The following is a 21,787-nucleotide window of genomic DNA, read 5'->3' on the forward strand; positions in this document are numbered from 1 at the left end:
GGGGACTACAATACGCTCATAATATAGGCCACAAAACACTTGCCACTTTTTTGAACGATGTAAACTTTAAAACACAAGCCACTTGAGTCGCTGAATGAATTATTTTGCGAAATGATTCGAAAGAATCGAATCACTTGATGAATCAACTGAATCTGAATCCTAACCACTAGTTTGTTCGCGTCGTTCGCAGCGGGGATCGGGTGTTAGCATTATTTCCTGTGGGCGGAGGAAGGGAGAGGCTTGCCACTGCAAACCCATCTCACTGTGAGACCACAGACCCGCACGCGTTAACCATCCGGACCGAGCACACGCCGTGGAAGGGCGAGCTGGACTCTCTGCCCACATTTAGTCATTTATCTGCCCCTTTGTTAGTTGTAGGCAAGGGAATTGCGTGTTTTTGTACTTTATAACCAGCTGTTGATTCACAGTAGCCCACGGAAACAAAGACTCCACAGACGCGGGCGAGCAACTGGACTGTTGGACCAAACGCTACCGGGGGTTTATTTCCATAGCAAATGTGGTTTTATAAGAGCACCTTATAGCTTGATAAATCGCCGGGGACACGCGTTAAGGTAAGAAACATTAAAATATAACTTTTTAAGGAACTTTAGTGCCAGAACTGTTTGTTGAATGTATTATTTCTAAGGGATTTTGAGCTTTATGGTTTGATCTGGAGAGTGATCTTGGGTTAAGAACTTCGGGTGGGGATGTCCCATCCATTGCACTTCAAAGCACAGACTTGGATCTGCCCCAAACGTGATTCACAGATCACATGCGAACAGTGTCCCTTCAGGCTATGTCTTTCCCAGACGTCTGTTATCTTGTATCTATTTGTCGCGTCGTATGTGTCCACAACATCTGTTGCAAGTCATCCACTCCAGGCCTGAGAGCGAGAGAGAGTCCCGGCGGGTCTGAGGGGGGCTGTGGGGGTTGAACAATGCTTTATTTGGAAGTCGCTTGTGTAAACGTGCCTCCATGGAAGTCGAAATGATGTGGCCGTTTTTTTGCGTGAGTCATGATTCTGTTTGGGACATGCTGAACACATTAGACCACCAATGATTTAACTGATATGAACGCACCGAAGAGTCATATTGTGCCTCAAAGCGCATCGACTGGGAGAAGTTTGGCATTGTTACAGCGCCAGGACTAAATATAACTGTGTTTAATGTGATTAAAGGGATCGTGCTATGTTAGGAGAAATTGAATCATGACATTAGACACGGACAGCGTGGTGAAGTGCTTTCGGCTCAGTTTTACGAGGAAAGATCCCGCAGCGGATCTGCATTAAAACTCTCACGTCCTACATATTCAGGTCACGTGATCGTGTGGAAGAATGTTGTTGGATTTTTTTTGTTGTTGTTTTGCCGGATGTCTTAAAGGTGTTGTCATTAAAAGGCTTCCGGTATAAAATAAAAGAATAATGATTTTGAAATATATTTTTAAGCTACACAAACATTACATAAAGATTCCATTCATATAAGTAGCCTGATAAAAGCTGCTTTATAATACTGAGCGGGTCGCCTCATCTGGGCAACCTCACGTGACCAGATGAATATTATCTGTGGTTGAACTCTTGCTCCTTAATTAATTTTGACAGACTGAAAATAGTACATTGCTGCAATATTTAAAAAGGTAAGTGATTACTAATGTTCAGACTGTTTTACCGTATAAATTAATCATGGTTATAGTAAAAGTATAGTAGCCTAATTGTTTTGTTTTTTTGGTGTATTGATTACCATTTGTATAACCAAAAGTTTTAGTAACTACAAATACCATGGTTAATTTTCGTAAGTTTTTTTTTCAGCTGGTGTACTGTTGTGATATAAAGTTTGTTGTTCGTCTCTTATCCTGACAGAATCTACCCTTTTAGAAATACCATGGTAACCATAGTCTCTAATATTATTACTACAGCTGTTGCTACTACAATACAAATGGGAACTTGGTGTCAGCCACCACTAAAAGAACAGGGGCAAAAAATTTGAAGCAAAATCCATATCGTTTATGGTTAAGTGGTAACAATAAATGTGGTATCTGTGTTATTGTGGTTGAAGCCAAGGTTTAAATATCAGGGATTTTTTATTTGAAAAGGCTAAAATTGTTTTTAAAATTTGTAATAGGTGTAACAAATACATTTTAAACTTTTGGAAAATTCTTATCACAAATGATTAGAAGAGTCATGGAAATTAATAGTAACTTTTTTAGCATGGATGGATGTTTTTATTTTCTGTTGTTTTTTAGGGTGGAGAAGATGAGAAAATATGTTTTGCAGTTCTGTTCTCTGTAATCTCTCTCTCTCTTTTAATTTTTTTTGGAAAGAGTGAATTTTAACTGCAGAGGGGTGTGGCTGTTTTTTCTGAAGCTCCTATCCCTAATTGAAACAAAGCTGTTTGCTGTCATATAAAAAGAAACAGAAATGGCAGGCTGTGGCTCCTCCTGTGTGTTTGTGTGTGCATGTGTGCGCACGTTTGTGTCTGTGTAATGCTCTGTTATTAACAGCATAGTCTCTTACCACATAAGATAAGAAAGAGGTTGGATCTGAACAGGCAACAGCATAAAGAGTCTGTATTCAAATCATACAAATATGTAGTTCAGTCATGAAACTCTAGATTGAAAGATTGAAAATGATGTTCCATAATTAATTCCAATTTCCACATGTTAAAGTCAATTTTCTAACTGTATGCATTCTTATTGCAAAATATTCTGTATAGTTTTTTTTTTTAAGGTCTGCCAGTTAAAGTGACACACTTCTCCCACATACACAACTTCTCTAATCATTTAGTCTGCTTAAACCATTCATCTGCCTCATTTTTATAGTGCAAAATTGTAGTGCATCTATTAACAACCGATGCATAGAACCAAGTCCCCACTGTGCATTTTACTGTTACACTCGGATATATGTCATAATACAGAAGAAAATATCAGTTGCTACTTGCATTTCATCATTTCACACCTACTTTATTGTAGGTGTTCAGGGTAGGCTATTATGCTAAGCGTCTATAAAAGTAGGGTGACATGTAACTTGCTATTGTGTATATGACTGATAAAGGACCGTGTGGGTCGTAAAGGTGAGTGAGAGATGAAGTCAGAATGTGTCGATTGTTTGATTCCGATATGAATGCTGTGTTCCAGACTGGCCCTTTGACTCACTTCCTGTCGTCCTCTCAGTTATGACACATTAACAATGAGACGGGATGGGGGCAGGGATTTGAAAACAAATTGGTCATTATAATCTGAAGGGTCCAGAGTTTTTTAGACTTTTCTAAAAGTGCTAAGAGAGACCAAAAGAGACTTTGCGCTTGCTGTAATAGTCACAGTTTACTGTGAGGAGGAGTATTCCAATCTAGTTTAAAGCTAAAATTAGTTTTTTCTGTATCATTGAACAGAGGTTTAAAAAATAACTATAAAGTTTGTCAAGATAGACGTTGATGCTGGTTCGAGAAAGCCTGAAAAGAAAGTTTGAAAACCTTAACCTCAAGTTTGAATTGGTTTCAAAACCTGCATGTTGATAGATACCAAATAAAATACAATATATAATAATATTCTAATAAATATGTAAGTGGTTATTGCCTGTCAAAAACAGTTTTGTTGTGGATAGTTGCCAGTGCTTTCACGTGTGTTATTATCTGTGAATTATATGCTATCGTATCTATTTCATTTTTCATTTTGTTCATAGCACAAATGATGCCCAATGAGTAACATGGTAAAGATCAATAGAGGGTCTGGATTTACAATAAAATCATTTCCCAAACACTCCCCTGACTGCCGTTGTTCAGAAATAAAAGGTCCCGCCCCAAACTCACACCACTGATCTTATGTCTGGCTGCTCAAATTGATAATGTTTTGCTTAAGGGGAAATCAAAGCCTTGCTTATAGTATTTTAACATTTTAAAAGTGATGCCGTGCCTTTAATGTATTGGGAAAATACTTCACTGCAGTGTGAGTTGGTGTCTCTGCAGAGGCGGAGTTCCCCCTAGACTGTGTCTGTCGGTCACCGTCTGTGGTAAATAATCGGCCATCACTTAGCGATGTGTGTGACGGAGGGAGGTTGGCAGGGTGAGGCAGTTTAATTAAGGAAATGGCCGCCCTGCTGTGGAGGGGTTAATGGTCACTCTGTGTGTGTTTGTCTTGACAGTTACTTAAATCAGCAGGTAGTGGATAACTGAGAACAGCCATTGAACAATTCCAGTTTAAAAGCAACCTTAAAGCGAAGACACAGAGTTGAAGCTCTCACTGAAGGAGGCATAAAGCTTTTTCTCATCTTTGTGTTTGTATGCAATTAAAAGTATCTTATGAGCTGGTTCTTTTTAGTGAATCAAAAACATGCAGCACGACCAGTATAGTCTTATTCCTGAATGAATGCCTCTTTTAAGCCAGTTCTTTTAATGAATAGTTCAAAAAGATGAGACAAATCTGAAATGAACTTTACCTCATTTGGTACTTTGCGGATACCAAATGAGTTTCAATATTGACATAACTGAATATAAGGACACTTACTTAAAATTTAAAGGTAGATATTTTGTGTATTATATAGGTATATATTTTGAACTACTTCTTATAACAATCAAAACCAATTAAATAAATTACGTTATATTTCTCTTTTCCTACAAGGTTTGTGCTATTGACATGAATGATACCTCAGTTACAATTTCACTTTTGTTTTTCACAGAACTCAAAAAGATTGAATTGAATGACAGTTTATACACACTTGTAATTTTATCTGATCAACAGAACATTGTCAAAAGAATGTGTTGCCCGAAGGCAGAGAACTGGTAGAGCTTCGATTTGATTGGTGTCTGTTTAATGTGGGCGGGGCTATGGAACATTAAGAATCAAAGAAGCTCCAAGCATCTGAAGGAGTGTTCTCTCTCTCTCTCTCTCTCTCTCTCTCTCGCTCTCTCTCTCACACACAAACACACACATTAGATTTACATCTAGATACACACCCAGACCTCAGGGCTGTATTTTCAAGGCCTTGATACACAACACAGCCTCGGGGAAAGCAGACAAGGCGAAATTGAGAAGCTCTCTGTCTCTCCCACACACATACTCTCTCTGAAGATCGTGTTACACAGTGCAACTGAGAATGAAATGGCAGGCTAAAGAACCAGCTGTCTCGCAGCTTTATCTGCCTCTGTGTCAGCCAGACAGATGAAGACTTGTAAATGTGGAACTGTCAAATAAATGACCAGTGAGGTCACTTTGGGGAGCTTATATTTGAAACTAGACTACTATGATGTCACTGGTTTGAGATACAGGGAGTATCTGCAAATTACTGTTATTATCATGACATCTTTCAAAGACAGTTTTCTTTGAATACTTCAGTTCATCAACAACTGTGTTAGTGGATGTGAATGAAACCTGATTGGTTAATGTAAACACACACTACAGATCAAAGTTTTTTTTTTTTTTTTGAGGAATACTTTTAATCCGCAAGAATGCATTAAATCGATCAAGTGGCCATAAAGATGTTTTCCATTTTAAATGCTGTTCTTTGAACTTTTGGCTCATCAAAGCTTCTTCTTGCTCATCAAAAATCTTAATTTCCATAAAAATATTAAACCGCACAACTGTTTTCGACAGTGATAATAATAAGGAATGTTTCTTTGGCACCAAATCTGGTTTCTCGAGGATCATGTGACACTGAAGACTTGAAGTAGTGACTGCTGGAAATTCAGATTTGCCATCAAAGAAATATCTTTCAAACGGTTGTGTAAATGAAATCTGCTAAGTAAATGTGAGCTGATTTGGATTTGGTTGGTGAATTTGAATTCTGTGTGGATGGTGTGAAGATACCACAATTCGTGAATCACGCTGAAGCTCATATGGTTTTTTAGAAGGAATAACTTGGAAAACATGCTCTGACACATCAGTGATGTGTTCAGATAGGAACTTCCCATGCCTGAGTCAGCAGCATAAACTGAAATGTGTCTCTCTGTGTGTCCTTGAACATTTAAAGTGGTAGTCAGTTGTATGTTCTGATCTGAAACTGCACAGTTGGCTTTGAGATATTTAATTACATTATTCACATTTACATTTACATGTGTGTGTATAGAAAGAAAATAAATGTATTAGGATGTGTTTTGTCCAGTGTCTGTTCTCTTTTTATCTCTCTGTTTTAGTTTCAATGACAATGTAGTTCGCTTTAGAGAAATGTTGATTTCCTGAAAACCTGGAAGACAGGAAGAGAATTTGCATTTTTGAGTGCTGAGTGATGCACAGTAATAACTCGCACTTAATTTTTTCTTAAAACAAGTTGATAAAAAGGACTGTAACTATGCCAAAAAATTGAGTTTGCTTGCTTTTTTATAAATCTGAAAACTATTGTTGTCCTTTTATAGCGGCTTGCTTGCAACCTATGATTTGAAACTTGCATTAGCAACTTTATATTTTTTGGATTGACCTGCAAATTGATGTCATGACTGAACTGCTTTATAAGCACAACAAAAACTTTATTACCAAGTAAGTGCAAAATAGGTAATTAGGTCATAATTAGGTGAATAAATAAATCAATTAATTTAGCAATAAGGAATGAATTACATACATACAATGTAAGAAATAAGGGGAAAAAATAAAAACGGAGAAGGTGCTTGTAATTTTCTGCCAGGACATTATTCCTTAAGTATATGGATATTTCCTTTAACCCTAAAACACAATGTATGAAATTCCAAATACGAGTTAAATGACAAATCAATAAAAAAAAGTTCATTTGTATGTAAAACGGGTCATTTTTCACAGACTGAGTGAAGTTATAAATTACAGAGGTGTCAAAAGAATAAATATTGAAAAAATAAGTACCTATGCCAAGACAAATCACCCACTGTCCTTCATGTTGTGTCTCTCTTACAGTGCACACACATCTGTGGCCTAAATGAACGGCACCAGTGTAACGAAAGAAGCACTGTTTGTTTATCTTTAGTTATTCACAGCTCTCGTGTGTGTATGTGTGTTTGTGTAGATAGAATAACGGTTGAGTCTACAGCAGTTCACCCACCCGTCCAGTCTCAACAACACACATGCCTCTGTTTTGAACAAAGAAATATGAGTTTGTGTTGATATAATTCATGTCACATGTATCTTCTACTTCAGAGCAGCTAGAGTTTTGCTGGAATTGCCCCTGCTGTGTGTGTATTTCTCATGCTGGATTGTGAAAAGTAGCTCGTCTGTAACTGAAGTGTTGTTTTGGATGCTAAGAAACTGCATTGTGTGTTTGTACTCACTGTCATTCCTAATAAGGCCAAATCAGCAGTGTTTGGCACTGGTGTCTGTACACTAGACAGATTGAGGCAAAAGGACCTCCTCCTCTTTGTTTCATCAGTGAGGTGTTTCATGGGAAGAGCAGATCCATCGTCTTACCAAATATGGCAGTAGAGTCTCTCTCTTTTTCTGGATGTCTGCGCATACTTGTCTGGCTTGCGCAAAGTAAAACGTTCTGTGTAATTGAGTCTCTTTGCTGACTATAGTAATAATAAATAGGCCTTAACTTGCTCTGTAATATCTGACTTCACAGTATGTGGTTGTAAAACGTTAACCCCAGGTAACTGCAGTGGGACGGTCCCTGTAGTACAATCATTTTAGATAAGAAGCTGTCTTACATCTTTGTCTGCAGTTCTGTGCAAACTGTTGGAATGTTTTACTGTGACCATGCATTTGTGCTAGGAGAAACAGGAAGTGACCTTGTAACACTCTGCCTACACATTGAGAAGTCATAAACACATACATGTGCACGCCCTTTCCTCTAAGTGTTAGTGTTTTTCACTGCTGTTGGCTTAGTCAAAATGCTCCATATTTAATTACATTTTTATATGCAGAAAATATGATTATTAATATTTCATTGTTATAGATGGATATAGGGCTGCAACAACGAATCGATTAAATCGATAAAAATCCATTACTAAAAGCGTTGGCAACGAATTTCATAATCGATTCGTTGTGTCGCGCGACGCGGAGACGTTTGATTATTAAAAAAAAAAAAAACTTTAGTTGAGCGCGGAGCGGAGTGAACACACTCAGTCTCTCTCGCGCACGGATGCTAGCAGAGTTTGGCGCCTCATAAATAAAAAAAAAAAAGTAAAAAAAAAACAAAAACAAAAAAAAAAGCGGAGGTAGAGGAAAGATACATGGCGGAGGCAGAGAAATCCGTGCGACCCAAGTCATCCAAGGTGTGGGAGCAGGGCGGCGTTTGCGTATGGCAGTTGCCATACCTAGCCCAGTCAGGTGCTGTGAAAAATTATCCAAACTTGAGTCGCTTATAATTCGTTTTATTATTTTAAATCAGAGAGTTTTAAAAATAGTAAACCAATTATAAGCATTAAAATAACTTGTCAGTAAAACTTAACGCCATTGGATCATCGAGCTCTCAGCGAGACCTCGTAACTTCACCCGCCTCCGTTCAGATTGACGCGCACAGCCTGGAGAAGATGAGATCTCTGCTTTTTCGCAATGCAAGGGTGAATAAATAATTGGTGTTTGAATAGTACAGCGTTTTCTTTACTCAAACACTATGTCAGTAAAGGATAATGTTTTTGTGTGTTTGAAGAGTGGAGCAGAATTAGTTATTTGCTGTCTATATCGTTTTAAATATCCTGTGCATTATGTGCATAAGCGCTTAATTTGAGATTTTGGCCAAGTGTATTAAACAACAAGAAAAACTAAGCGCCCATATAGCTACAATCAAAGTTATATAACCTGTAAAAGTTGATGAAAGCATAATGCACTTAATGCACTTATGCACTGCATAACAGTTACAGCCGTTCTAACGACAGACAAAACACCCCAGATGTAAAGCATACATGTGTATGTTTTTTGTGTTAGTCCATTTTATTTTATTTTATTATTATTATATTTTATTAATATTATATATTATTATATCGACAGATTAATCGATTATTAAAATAATCGTTAGTTGCAGCCCTAGATGGATAGATAGATGGATGTTTTTTTTTTTTCTTTGAGTTGACCCATGTTCTTGTTTTCAGATGGAAGTGAGGCTGCTCCTGATTTCAGTTCTTCTGGGACTCAGCAGGGCACAACTAGGTAAGAACTTCAGATTTTAAAAGCATCAGATATACAGTGGGGTTCAAAATCTGAAGCCACTAGTGAAAATGCTTCTATTGTGTTTTATTATCCATCCATTTTCTGTAGTGAATATATTTTATATTGCACAGTTTTAACATATTTAGGGCCAGATTTACTAAACAGAGCAAATTAGCGTTAAAGCGCAATTCCATAAAAGCGCTGATGGGAGAGGAAAATTATGCAGGTGATTTACTGACAATGCGCACATTAAAGAACATAGACACAACCAGATCATTTCCATAATGACCAGTGCAATCTACAATGAGCTGCGCAAATTACCACCTGCTTTTTTTTTGGGCATTAAGTAATGGAGCGAATATCAGTAATTTGACGAGCGCAAAGGTTAGTAAATCGCATTGCGTGATTCATTTTAATACTCTCCTCCCATAAATTTTGTGTCCTACAAATGCATATTCAATAAGGTCAGGCGCACAAATAACTGTGTCCATGCCTTTTCAGCGCTAATTCTTCACTGCGCATCTTTAGTAATCCTGACAGTGCAATTTTAACGCAAAAAGCCGGTTTGCGCTGGCACATAATTGGATATACAATCTGTCTGTTAAATGGCGTGGCAATTTTCTGTCAAAAAAGTGGGTGTGGGAACCCTGCAGGTTTGTGTGGGTTAAAAGTAGGGTAGGCAATTTCTGAGAGGCTGGCATTGAAAGCATAAGATCCCACCCTCCCTGCAAATCACTCTCCAAAGCCACGCCTCCTCCAAAACACATGACCACGCACTGACAGACCAGAGTCTAACCAGCAACATGATGAGAGATGGTGTTGGTGCAGGGTTGAATGCAATGCTGTCAGATGCCGTCTCATTCACCAGTGAGAAAACATTACAGTACAAAGCGCATATTACAATAATAACACCTTCCGTTCTCACTCAGTCTGCAATAGCGTAATGGAACGCGCTGATGACGCATCATGTCTGTGTGAACGGGGTGCGCGGAGGTATGCAAATACATACTTTGACTGGCAGGCAGGACAGCCTATCATAGCTCTCGGACCAAGTGATATGATTGGACAAACCTTTTTTGGTCCTACGTGTTCCACCGACGATATAAAATACATTTAGACCACTTACCTTAGTGATTGCTATTGGGATGTGAAGAGACTTTCAAACAGCATAACCAAAAATGTTTTTAAACCAAATCACCTAGCCTGCATTTAATGCAGTTTTCGATGTTGTCCTCATCTCATGTTAGTGAAGGACTTGTCTTTTTTTTTCCTCCAAAAATTCCTAATTGCAGGTTTAAATAAATAAAACATTTTCAGACTTCTCTGTATGTGTATGTGTAGGAGTAGCCTGACTTTTGAGTGATTTATATTTATATTTATATATATATATATATATATATATATATATATATATATATATATATATATAAATATATATATATAAATATATATATATATATATATATATATATATATATATATATATATATATATATATATATATATATATATATATATATATAAATAATTTTTTTTTTTTTTTTGGAGCTCCACTCAGAACACACACGAGACCAGAGGCTGATAAAATACTCGTAATACTGTCCAGATCATCTGTTAGACATTTTGCAGCGATTTTCATTCCAGGGATATCTCAGATATGGCAGCAGTGTGGAATCTTAAGAAAAGAACCAAAAGGAAAATCTCACAGCATTAATGCAGTATAATAGGAATGCGATGTATACATCATCTTCATCTTCTAGCGCTGTCCCACAGTCCTGTGCGGTTTTTTCTGGATGTGCTGGCCTCATGGTTTCCATTAAGTCTTTAGAGAAAGCAGTAAGGATGCCATCATTAATACGGTTCACATGACCTCTCTACAGCATATAGCCACTCTGCGTCTATTTTAGAATGACCGTCTCATGAGAGAATCATATTGCGTATGGCTGGCCACAGTGTTAGTTATTACATGCTCTTTGATTTGGATTTCCTGTTAGTGGTAGGAGGGAATTGAGAATGATGGATGTTTTTGTTGTGTGTGTGTGTGTGTGTGTGTGTGTGTGTGTGCAGATGGTAACGAATGCACCAAAGCCTCGGCCCAGTCCTGTGGAGAATGCATTCAGGCCGGAGAAAAGTGTGGCTGGTGTACAGACGAGGTGAGTTCAGACGAAACCATTAAAGACGGAAATGGCTGCTTTTGCAACGATGTGCATTTAGGGAAAAATGTTACGAGGGAAACCATTTCCTGTAGTCCGATTATTTGTTTATCCAAGTCTGTAGAGGACATCCTGTGATTCTGCAAACAATTCTGTCTGCAAAAAACATGTTTTTGGGCGAGCGAAGTATCCAAAGGAACCAGTGATTTGAAGTGACGTCACCTTCTGTCCCACCTTTATTTGCCTGTAGTTGATTATTACCCACAGTTTCTTAAGTCATTTTGTGGAATTTAAGCACATCGCACCCCTCAGTGTTTATGAGTCAGCATCCTGTGTGATCATGTCTGTTCCTGCCATGTGGAGCAGATTATGGAAGAACAGGAAGCACCAATATTGGACCACATTAAAGAAAGCGGGAAGTGTACTATCACTAAACTACATGTAATGTAGGGCGGGGGGCTTGAGCTCTGTTGGAAATGTGCCCCCTCTTAATTGTTTCAACAGGCACGCTGCACATCCTCATCCCGTCTAGCCCAACACAGCAACATTGGCTTAACCAATGGTGTGAGTTTGGGGCGGGACTATTTGTCTGTCTGACCAATAGCAGGAAGGTGGAGTGTTCTGGAATTATTTTATAACATTATAATTACTATATTTGACAATCATAGTTTCATATTATATACATGGTTTAATCAGATGGAAAAAGGTTAATTTAACTTATTTTTATTCTAATTTAATTGATCCAAAATGAATATCATTTTTCCCTGGTCACTCAGGTTTCTTAATGCAAATTACACCCACCCTTGTTATCATAATCAAATTTGTATTGCATCTGTTTTAGGGAATTTTTTAACATGCGTATTTAACATTGCATTGTTTTAATTCTATTCTATTAATTATTATTGAAAATTTTTACATAGGTAGAACTTCACAAATTCACAGTGAATATTTAGAGCCTGGACCTATTCAGTTGAATGTCCCTGCTATAGATAACTATAGTATTATTTAATATGTTAACATAAATAGATATATTGTCCTAAAATAACATAATTCTCTATATGTGTCCCTTAGAACTGCTCCATCTTTTGTAAGATTAAATACTACTGACGCTGTGCTCCAACTGGTGCTATTTTTGATGGAGTGTTTATAATCTTTCTCTTTTGTTTTTCTTCTCTTTCCCTCCACTCCTTTGTCTCTTTCTGCAGGACTTTCTGAAACAAGGCGAGCAGAAGTCCACACGGTGTGATGAGATTGAAGCTCTGATTAAGAAGGGCTGTTCTAAAGCCAGCATAGAAGATCCTCGGGGAACTGTTACCATCAACAAGAACCAATCTTTAACAGACCGCACAAAGGATGGAGGAAAACTGAAGCCAGACCAGATCACCCAGATTCAACCACAGAAACTCTCCCTAGACCTCCGATCAGGTACTAAATACTCCCTCTCCAACTCCAGGAATGCTTATTGCATATTTTAGGTCATCACCTAATAAAGTTGAATGTCATGTGAAGTAATGGTCGTCGTCTTCTAGGTATAATCAGTTCACTCCCCTGTAAAGGTTTAGTCTGAACCCATGGTCTCTCATTCTAACCCAGGTGAAGCTCAGACGTTCAATCTGACATTCAAGAGGGCTGAAGATTATCCCATAGATCTCTACTACCTGATGGACCTCAGCTACTCAATGAAAGATGATTTAGAGAACGTCAAAAACCTGGGAACCGACCTGATGTCTGAAATGCAAAAGATCACATCTGACTTCAGGATTGGTAAGGAACCTCAGAGGATCCATGCTGGGTTTGTCTATAATTATATTGCATTGCACTGCTTTCATTCTTTGTCAATGTTTCTAGGCTTTGGCTCCTTTGTGGAAAAAACTGTCATGCCGTACATCAGCACAACACCAGCCAAGCTGCTAAACCCCTGCACATCAGACCAGAACTGCACCAGCCCATTCAGCTATAAAAATGTGCTGAGTTTGACTGCCGATGGATCTCAGTTTAATAACCTTGTGAGCAGGCAGCAGATCTCAGGAAACCTGGACTCACCAGAGGGAGGGTTCGACGCCATCATGCAAGTGGCTGTCTGTGCGGTATGTGTAATATATACATTTTTACATATATATATATAAACACTGCTGACTTATCAAGTTTTGGAACTGAAGGTTGTGCTTCATCTTAATTGTGCAACAGAACCAAATCGGCTGGAGGAATGTTACCCGTCTGCTGGTGTTTTCCACGGATGCTGGATTCCACTTCGCTGGAGACGGAAAACTGGGCGGCATCGTGCTTCCTAATGACGGGAAATGCCATCTGCAGGATAACATGTACACTATGAGCCATTACTATGTAAGTGTGTGTGTAAAGTTGTGAGTCATTACTGCATACAGAATATATGTAAAGGTGTCTGATTTATTTTCATCCCTTCTAGGACTATCCTTCGATCGCACATCTGGTTCAGAAATTAAGTGAAAACAACATTCAGACCATTTTTGCTGTAACTGAAGAGTTCCAGCCTGTTTACCAGGTAATAAAAAGACATCTTTTGTTTCTACATCATTAGGCGAGTCGGATTCTGTAACACTACTGGAAATAAAATACTGCATGGGAAGAAAGCCTTGGACAAACTGTTTTTATCTTTTTCTTCAGGAGCTCAAAAACCTCATCCCAAAGTCGGCTGTGGGAACGCTATCCTCCGACTCCGGCAATGTGATAAAACTCATTATTGATGCATATAATGTGAGTAGATCTCAGTAACTAAAGAGGTTAAAGGTCCATTTAGTGAAATTCATTTAGTTAGATTTTATAAAATCCTTTGTTCTTGACAAGTTCCTGGAAAATAAAATGTGGAAATATCACAATGAAGTTTACAGTAAAAACAGTTGATAATGTAAAATATTTAATTCTATTTTTAAAAAATAGTTTTTCTATTTAATATATTTCAAAATGAAAATTTATTGCTGTGATTTGCAAATTTACTCAGGCTACTGAAAGTGTCAGTATTCAGTATCACATGATCCTTCAGAATTCATTCTAATATGCTGATTTGCTACTCGAGAAACATTTTTTATTATCAATAAACAGTTGAAAACAGCTGTGCTGCTTACAGGTACCTATGGGGTTTGGAAAAGTATGGAAAAAACAAAGCAGGGTATGGAAAAATGTGTTTCCCCAGACTTTTGCCCCAATTTAGTTTTTTTTTTAATAATAGAAAATTAAGAATTGAATGAAAATAAATTTATTGTACAAGAAGTAAGGTTTCATGGCAGTTGTTTAGTGATTCTTTAGTGATCGCCAAATATGACTGAATGAATTCAAGCTGCACTTTTTCATTATGCAAAATGCAGGTTATAAGCATTTTGGGTTTCGTCACACTATATTCTTAGCATCGTATTACATAACCTCAAGGACCTTTGCAAAAATAAAAAAAATATACAGACTTTTATGTGCGCACAAGAAACTATTAAATTTAGCATACAATGCACACAGAGTATGCGTTCAAGAGACCTAAGGCCTTGAAATATGGCATACTGCCCCAATGAAAGCCGAATCTTAAACACTTTTATAGACCTAACTAACATTAACAAAGATTAATAAATAGTGTAATAAATGCATTGTTCATTGTTTGTTCATGTTTGTTAATACTACTGTTAACAAATGGCACCGTTTCCTCGCTGAAAAAGTATTCATTTTTTTTCCAAAAAAATCATACTTCCAAATTTTGTCAATTTTAAAATTACATTTAAAATTTTAATTTTAAATAATCCTTTCATAAATCTGTCTTTCTCAGTCTCTGTCTTCTGAGATCATTCTGGAGAACAGTAGGCTCCCTGAAGGTGTTTCCATCTCCTACATCTCCCACTGCAAGAATGGAGTGAGCGAGAAAGGAGAAAGTGGGAGAAAGTGCTCCAACATCTCCATTGGGGATCAGGTGAGAATCATATCCTCCAGTTAAAACCCTCATGCAGTTGCATCTATGACAGTTTCATCAAATGTTCAGCACTTTCCTAAATAACTGACCCTTTGCTAATTCAGCACATTTTTATCTGCTCTTCCTCTTTAAAGAAATTTGATAGCAACATGAATAAAAACTACAAAGACTGCAACTCAAATCAAGGCTCTTTATTCCTGTCACAGGTGACGTTTGAGGTAGCGGTCACGGCTAAAGGCTGTCCATCTAATGGCAAATCAGAAACTATAAAAATCAAGCCGCTGGGCTTTACTGAGGAGGTGGAGATCGTTCTCAATTTTATCTGTGAATGTGAGTGTCATAAAGACGGAATCCCAAACAGTCCAGTGTGTCACTTTGGCAACGGTACCCTGGAGTGTGGAGCATGCAGGTGAGTTGAATTATTCATACATGTTATTTGCATATAAGACCAAATCGATGGCAATAATGTTATTTATGTCTGCTTATTTTCAGGTGCAATGAGGGACGTATTGGCAGGGTATGTGAATGTAGTAAAGACGAGGTGAGAACAGAAGATCTGGATGCAAACTGCCGCATGGATAACGGGACGGACATCTGCAGCAACAATGGAGACTGTGTCTGTGGAACGTGTGAGTGCAAGAAAAGAGACAACCCAGAGGAGAGATACAGCGGAAAGTTCTGCGAGTGCGACAACTTCAACTGCGACCGCTCCAACAACAAGCTCTGCGGAGGTACGACTACGCTGAAATAACACTTTTCTGATCTGATCTTCACATATGTAGAGCAATAGTAAATGATTAAACGGGTGAAAAGTTACAAACTTTCTCCACCTTTCCAGGTCACGGTCGTTGTGAATGCCGAAAGTGTATCTGTGACACTAACTACACAGGAAGTGCTTGCGACTGCTCATTGGACACCTCCACCTGTCTGGCCAGTAACAAACAGATCTGTAACGGTCGGGGCACCTGTGAGTGCGGCGTGTGTAAATGTACCGACTCAAAGTTTCAGGGTCCAACATGTGAAATCTGCCCAACGTGCCCTGGAGTTTGTACTGAACACAAGTGAGTTATTAACAGGACATTTACTTGAACAACTGGCTCAGCTAGAGGCACTAAATATATTCGCCTGTGTCTTTCCTCACAGGGATTGCGTCCAGTGCCGAGCATTTGGTACTGGTGACAAGAAAGACACGTGCGCGACAGAATGTAGCTACTTCAATCTTAAAATGGTGAAGAAGAAGGAGGAACTTCCTCAGCCCAACGACCAGCCCTACATCAATCACTGCAAAGAGCGTGACGCTAACGACTGTTGGTTGTTCTTCACCTATGCCACCAAGAACGACAGCACCGTTGAGGTCCATGTGGCGGAGGAGCTTGGTAAGTGGAGGATGAAATAAGTACCAGTAGGTCTTGAGTTACATTTTTTTAAGTTAACTAGTTATATTGTTTCCCACAATGCTTTGTGTCTGTGTTCACAGAGTGTCCCTCTGGCCCTGATATCATTCCTATCGTAGCGGGTGTGGTCGCAGGAATCGTTCTGATTGGTTTAGCACTTCTGCTCATCTGGAAGCTGCTCATGATTATTCATGACCGCAGAGAGTTCGCCAAGTTCGAGAAAGAGAAGATGAATGCCAAGTGGGACACGGTACGTTTCTCTGATTTGCGTTACATTTCATCTCAAATATCTGTTATTCAGTCATGTTGTTTATAGCCATTTCAGTGTTAAAGTTATTTTCGTCAAAATAGCATCTACATGAAATGAATATGTAATATTTCTCAATATAGTTATATTTTCATCTGGCACAGTGCAGCTAGTTGTAATGGGATGTCTGGCCTCATTGTGTGGGGTGTGGCCTCTCTGGCACCAGCGGAGGTTATTGCTGCCACCTGCTGGGCGCTGCTAGTATTACAGTTCATGAATCCTACAGAATATTAGCACTTTTTTTAGAAACAACAAGCGTTTACCAAAGTGCTGTACAAGCATGAATAGGACAATATCACAAATAAAATGACAGTTTAAAATATTATAAGGTAGCATAAAATAAAATGCAAAAATAAACATAGCAGTTCTCACACAGTATTAAACGCCAGACTATAGAAGTAGGTTTTTAAGCTAGACTTAAAAATAGGAAGTGTTTTGGCCTTTCTAACATGTAAAGGCAGATTATTCCAAAGTCTAGGGCCCGACACTGCAAACACCCCTGCTTTTCAGCCTTACACGAGGGACAATTAACAGTGAATGGTCAGCGGACCGAAATCCCCTCGACGGAGCATATGGCTGTCTTAAGTCTGAAAGAGATTTTGGTGCCAGTCTGCCAGACCATTTAATGATTTAAAAACTAAGATTAAAATCTAAAAATCAGTTCTAAAATGAACAGGAAGCCAGTGAAGAGAGGCCAAAATGGGAGTAATATGCGTTCGTGTTCCCGTTAACAAACGAGCTGCAGCATTCTGAAAAATCTGCAGTCTGTTGAGGGAGGCCTGACTAATGCCTACAGAGTCCATTACAGTAGTCAAGACGGGATGAAATAAAAATGTGTATAATTCTTTATAAGTCTTTAAAAGACAGAAAAGATTTGATCTTAGAAAGTTGCCTCAGCTGGAAAAAAATTGATTTAATTACCAAATTAAATTAAAATCATTATCCAATAAAACACCCAGATGTTTTACAGAGGGCTTCACAAGTGGTTTTAAAAACTTAAATCCAGGTCAGGAGACCCACAGGCACCCCCTGGAGTAAACAATATAACTTCCGTCTTATCCTCATTGAATTTACAAAAATGTACTGCCATCCAGGCTTTAATTTCCTCAGGACAACACAAAGTGGCGCTATAGAATTGGGATGTTTTGGTCTAAATGGCAGATGTAATTGTGTATCATCTGCATAACAATGAAACAAAATATTGCACTTCCTGAAAATGGATCCTAGATGAAGTATATATAAAGAAAATAGAATATTGCAACAAAAGAAGGGCTTGGAGGCTTGTGAAAATGCACAAAGGTCTAATTAATGCATTTTAGATGTCTTTCATCTAGAGCTAAAATCAGTTGGGTAGCTGTATATTAACCCTGTAAAGTCTGTCATATGAAATAATAGTCTGGGAAAAAATGAAAATGTTGAAGGAATATGTTTTAATATTTTTCTTTTTAAGTTGTATATGTGTTTTATTTATTTATATTTGATTCACCAGGCTTTTATGGCCCAAGTAGCATGATATAATGAGAATATGTTCACATTCATGGAGGAAAAAAAAAAAATGTATTTAATTTTTTTTTAATTAAAAATTCATTCAGAGGTCCAAACTGAGCAAAAATATGTAGTTTGGTGCAGATGTTGTTATTTATATGGCCAAAAAGTAAAATGAAGTTCTGATAGAGTGTAATATAAATCAATGAGATCTAACAGATAGTTTACATAAAATGCATATAAACTTCAACTGTCGCTCCTATCTATCTATCTATCTATATATCTCCCAATAATATGTTTAGTAAGGTGATATTTAAATGCTTAGTTTTATGATCAAAGCTCTGTAGTTTTAATTGTAGTGGACAAAATACATTGATTTAAGAGATGTACAATTAAATTTTCCTCAAAATCCTGATGTCATATTTGATGCATTTTAAAGTTGTTGTTTTTTTTTCCCCCCTAAAAAATTATGGATAATCAAGTCCAAGTTGTTTCAATACACTAAATGTTCATCTTGACGTTTTCTTATGTTTACTTAATAAAAATCATTAAAGATTTCACAAGAAGTGTAGAATAACTTGAATACGTTTTTAGAATTGTATTAAAAGGCCTTTTACTTGCTAAAAAAGTATGAATTTCAAAGTATGAATTGATTACAGGGTTTATAAATGCATTGTCTTGTGTCATCTGTACTGAATTGGTCAAAACCGCAGGCTCTTCTGCTTTTTGTTACCTTTATCTCAGTTGTTTTTCTCACTCTGTCATATTTGTTTCTTTCTTCAAACCTTTTCTTCTTGTCATATCTAGCAAGAGAACCCAATATACAAGAGCCCCATTAATAAATTCCAGAATCCAAGTTATGGAAATAAGGGCGTCACACTCTGAGTCTGTACTCTTCTTTGCTGCTTGCATGTGCTTTTTTCTCCTCTTTCTGTCTGTTTGTCTTTCTATGACTTTAACAACAACCACAGACCCATGTATAATATGAACAGCTTCTAAAGTGTCATTTGCAGTTATTTGATCTAATTCACTAATTATTAGGACATGCCTTTTATGTAATTTTACTCACTAGCATGTCATTCCAAAACCTGTATGACTTACGATCTGGGGAACACAAAACCCCTGAACTTTTGATCCTTAAAGGAATAGTTTACTCAAAAATTTGAATGTACTCTTCCTCAAGCCATCCGGGATGTAGATGAGGTTCTTTCTTCATCAGAACAGATTTGGAGAGATTTGCAGTGAATGGTTGCCATCAGAATGAGAGTTCAAACACGGATAAAAACATTAGTCTAATCCACATGACTCCAGTCCATCATATAACAATGCTTTTATCAGCTGTTTGGACTCTCATTCTGACGGCACCCATTCACTGCAAGTACAATTATAATAGTGTTTGTGTTTGATTGTGTGCCTTTTGTGATGCTTGCTGGTTTTAATATACTTTTTTCTTTTTCGCAACCAAAGTTTACTGTATTTGCTGTGAAGTGTCCTAACCTGGCAACTGTGTAGTTATATTAAAGGTTGATCTAATTATCCTCTCTTCATGTTGATCTCCAGGGTGAGAACCCCATTTACAAGAGTGCTGTGACGACGGTGGTCAACCCTAAATATGAGGGCAAGTAATGGACGAACGCGTCCATCTTCAAGCAACACTGTATGCAGAACAATTCAAGAGGAACAGAAGAGTTGAAGTTCACTTTGTTTATTTTCTTCTTTGTGTGTGTGTGTGTGTGTGTGTGTTTAAATCACCTTTTGGCTGTGCATTTGCCACTGTTCAGTATAATCTATTAACCTGTGTTTCTATGCATCGTTTTGGAACTGTACAGTATGTATAAACTTGAGTTTTTACTTTTTTAATGCAATCTTAGACAATAATTTCAATGTTCAGCTTTGATTTTTTTAGCCACAGATCTGCCTTGTTTTTCTGAATGTTAAAACTGATCATGTTGGGTTAGATGATGGGTTTTGTAGGTATGATGTGGTCAAGTATGCATGAAGAATGAACATCCACAAAGACTAGACACAATTACCGGCTTGAGTCCAGTAACTAGTTGATCATAAGAGCCAGTTTTTGTCTTATGATGGTACAGGAAACTTTCTGAACCTGTGGATGGAGTGTCCTGTCACTGGTATAGTAGGTAGCTGTAGCGGACCACTGCTGTTTGTACAAATGGTGCTTTTCATGTAGACGCTTACATCGTCTGCATAATCCTGGATGATTTGAGTGCAGATTCTAATGTTTAGGTCTACATGACTATGGATCTGTGCGCTCACATCGCCTTTCTTCGGTCTGCGAGTCAGATGGTTTAGTGTCCTTTTATTGTGCACATTAATGAATTTAAAATGGACCGGTTTAGTATCTCTTTAATTACGTCACACACAAAAAAATGTTCATTTGTTGTAATTTCATCTGTCAAGTGTTTGATTTATATGCCTTTGGACTTTGCAACATCTGAGTTGTTAGAGGGACATTTTCATCGTTGTCTGTGGACGGAACAATCAACTTTATTATTATTATTATTATTATTATTGAAAACATGAGTGTAAACTCATATGAAAAGATCTTCAGGTTTTAGATTTGTTTGAAGAATGAGGAAATGAAAACTCAGGTCCTGAATCACTTATGCCAAATATTTACGTCTACTGTGCAAGAACTATATTCCAGATGTGGATTTCACATTTGTTTTTGTAATTTAATTTGTCCCTTTGTAACATCATTGTTCTTAAATGAAACTAACTGCTCAGATTATTGTTGGTAAAGATCAGTGTTAAAGAAAGATAACTTGTTTTTTCCCCTTTTATTTTCACTTTTTTAATCTCTAAAGCTTTCAAAAGCTTAATCATTTTACATACACACTTTGCATTTTAAAGTGCCTTTTTAATTTTTTTGCATCATGCCCACTGTCTTCTGTTTCTAGGAGTTATTTATTAAAATAAACAACCCAAAACACTGGACTGTGTTGTTATCTGTGTCTGTTTGTGAGTCAGCGTGCTTTATAATTGAATGTAATGTCACTCTAACATAGAGATTTTATATGGTTTGAGTATGTCTGTTTTTGGTGGCAATGTTAATTTTTGCACCAAACTGCTGATATTTGTGCATTATGGCTATGTTTAGAATAGTTCACTAGCTTAATACTCACTAAATATTGTGCAGCGTACAGTATAAACTGCCTACTAAAACCATAGACTTTATTCTACAATAAATATTTAATTGATCTGTATGCAATCTGTGTATTCTGTGCATGTCATATATGTTGTATACTGCAAGAGTAGTAGTGAGTTTGTATAAACCTATATTTCGGTTTTCCCAAAATATAGGAAAATATGGTTTCCCAATATGTGGTTTTCTCTTCTTACTGCTAGCGATTGGTTGTCCCACCCAAACCTCACAATCCTTCAGTCTGTGTTTCCTGTGTGTGTATAAGTGTGACTGCGGCTGTATCTGAACTACTGAACAAGACCTGCTCTCACTTCACACACACTC

The 21,787-nt window shown here is 37.5% G+C and overlaps 1 protein-coding gene across 1 annotated transcript; it reads left to right on the forward strand.

Annotated features, from left to right (window-relative positions):
- The first annotated feature begins 208 nt into the window (after window positions 1-208).
- Window positions 209-21,255, forward strand: LOC131551560 (integrin beta-1-like). Its single transcript, XM_058794579.1, has 16 exons — window positions 209-572; window positions 8,976-9,033; window positions 11,101-11,186; window positions 12,392-12,611; window positions 12,780-12,950; window positions 13,035-13,273; window positions 13,374-13,529; window positions 13,612-13,707; window positions 13,830-13,919; window positions 14,971-15,111; window positions 15,318-15,520; window positions 15,604-15,842; window positions 15,950-16,172; window positions 16,255-16,487; window positions 16,589-16,755; window positions 19,858-21,255. Exons 2-16 carry the CDS (start codon window positions 8,976-8,978, stop codon window positions 19,921-19,923), a joined length of 2,388 nt encoding a protein of 795 aa, XP_058650562.1. The 5' UTR covers window positions 209-572; the 3' UTR covers window positions 19,924-21,255.
- Window positions 21,256-21,787: the final 532 nt, after the last annotated feature.

Source organism: Onychostoma macrolepis, chromosome 02 (assembly GCF_012432095.1).
Source record: "Onychostoma macrolepis isolate SWU-2019 chromosome 02, ASM1243209v1, whole genome shotgun sequence".
Lineage (NCBI taxonomy): Eukaryota > Metazoa > Chordata > Actinopteri > Cypriniformes > Cyprinidae > Onychostoma > Onychostoma macrolepis.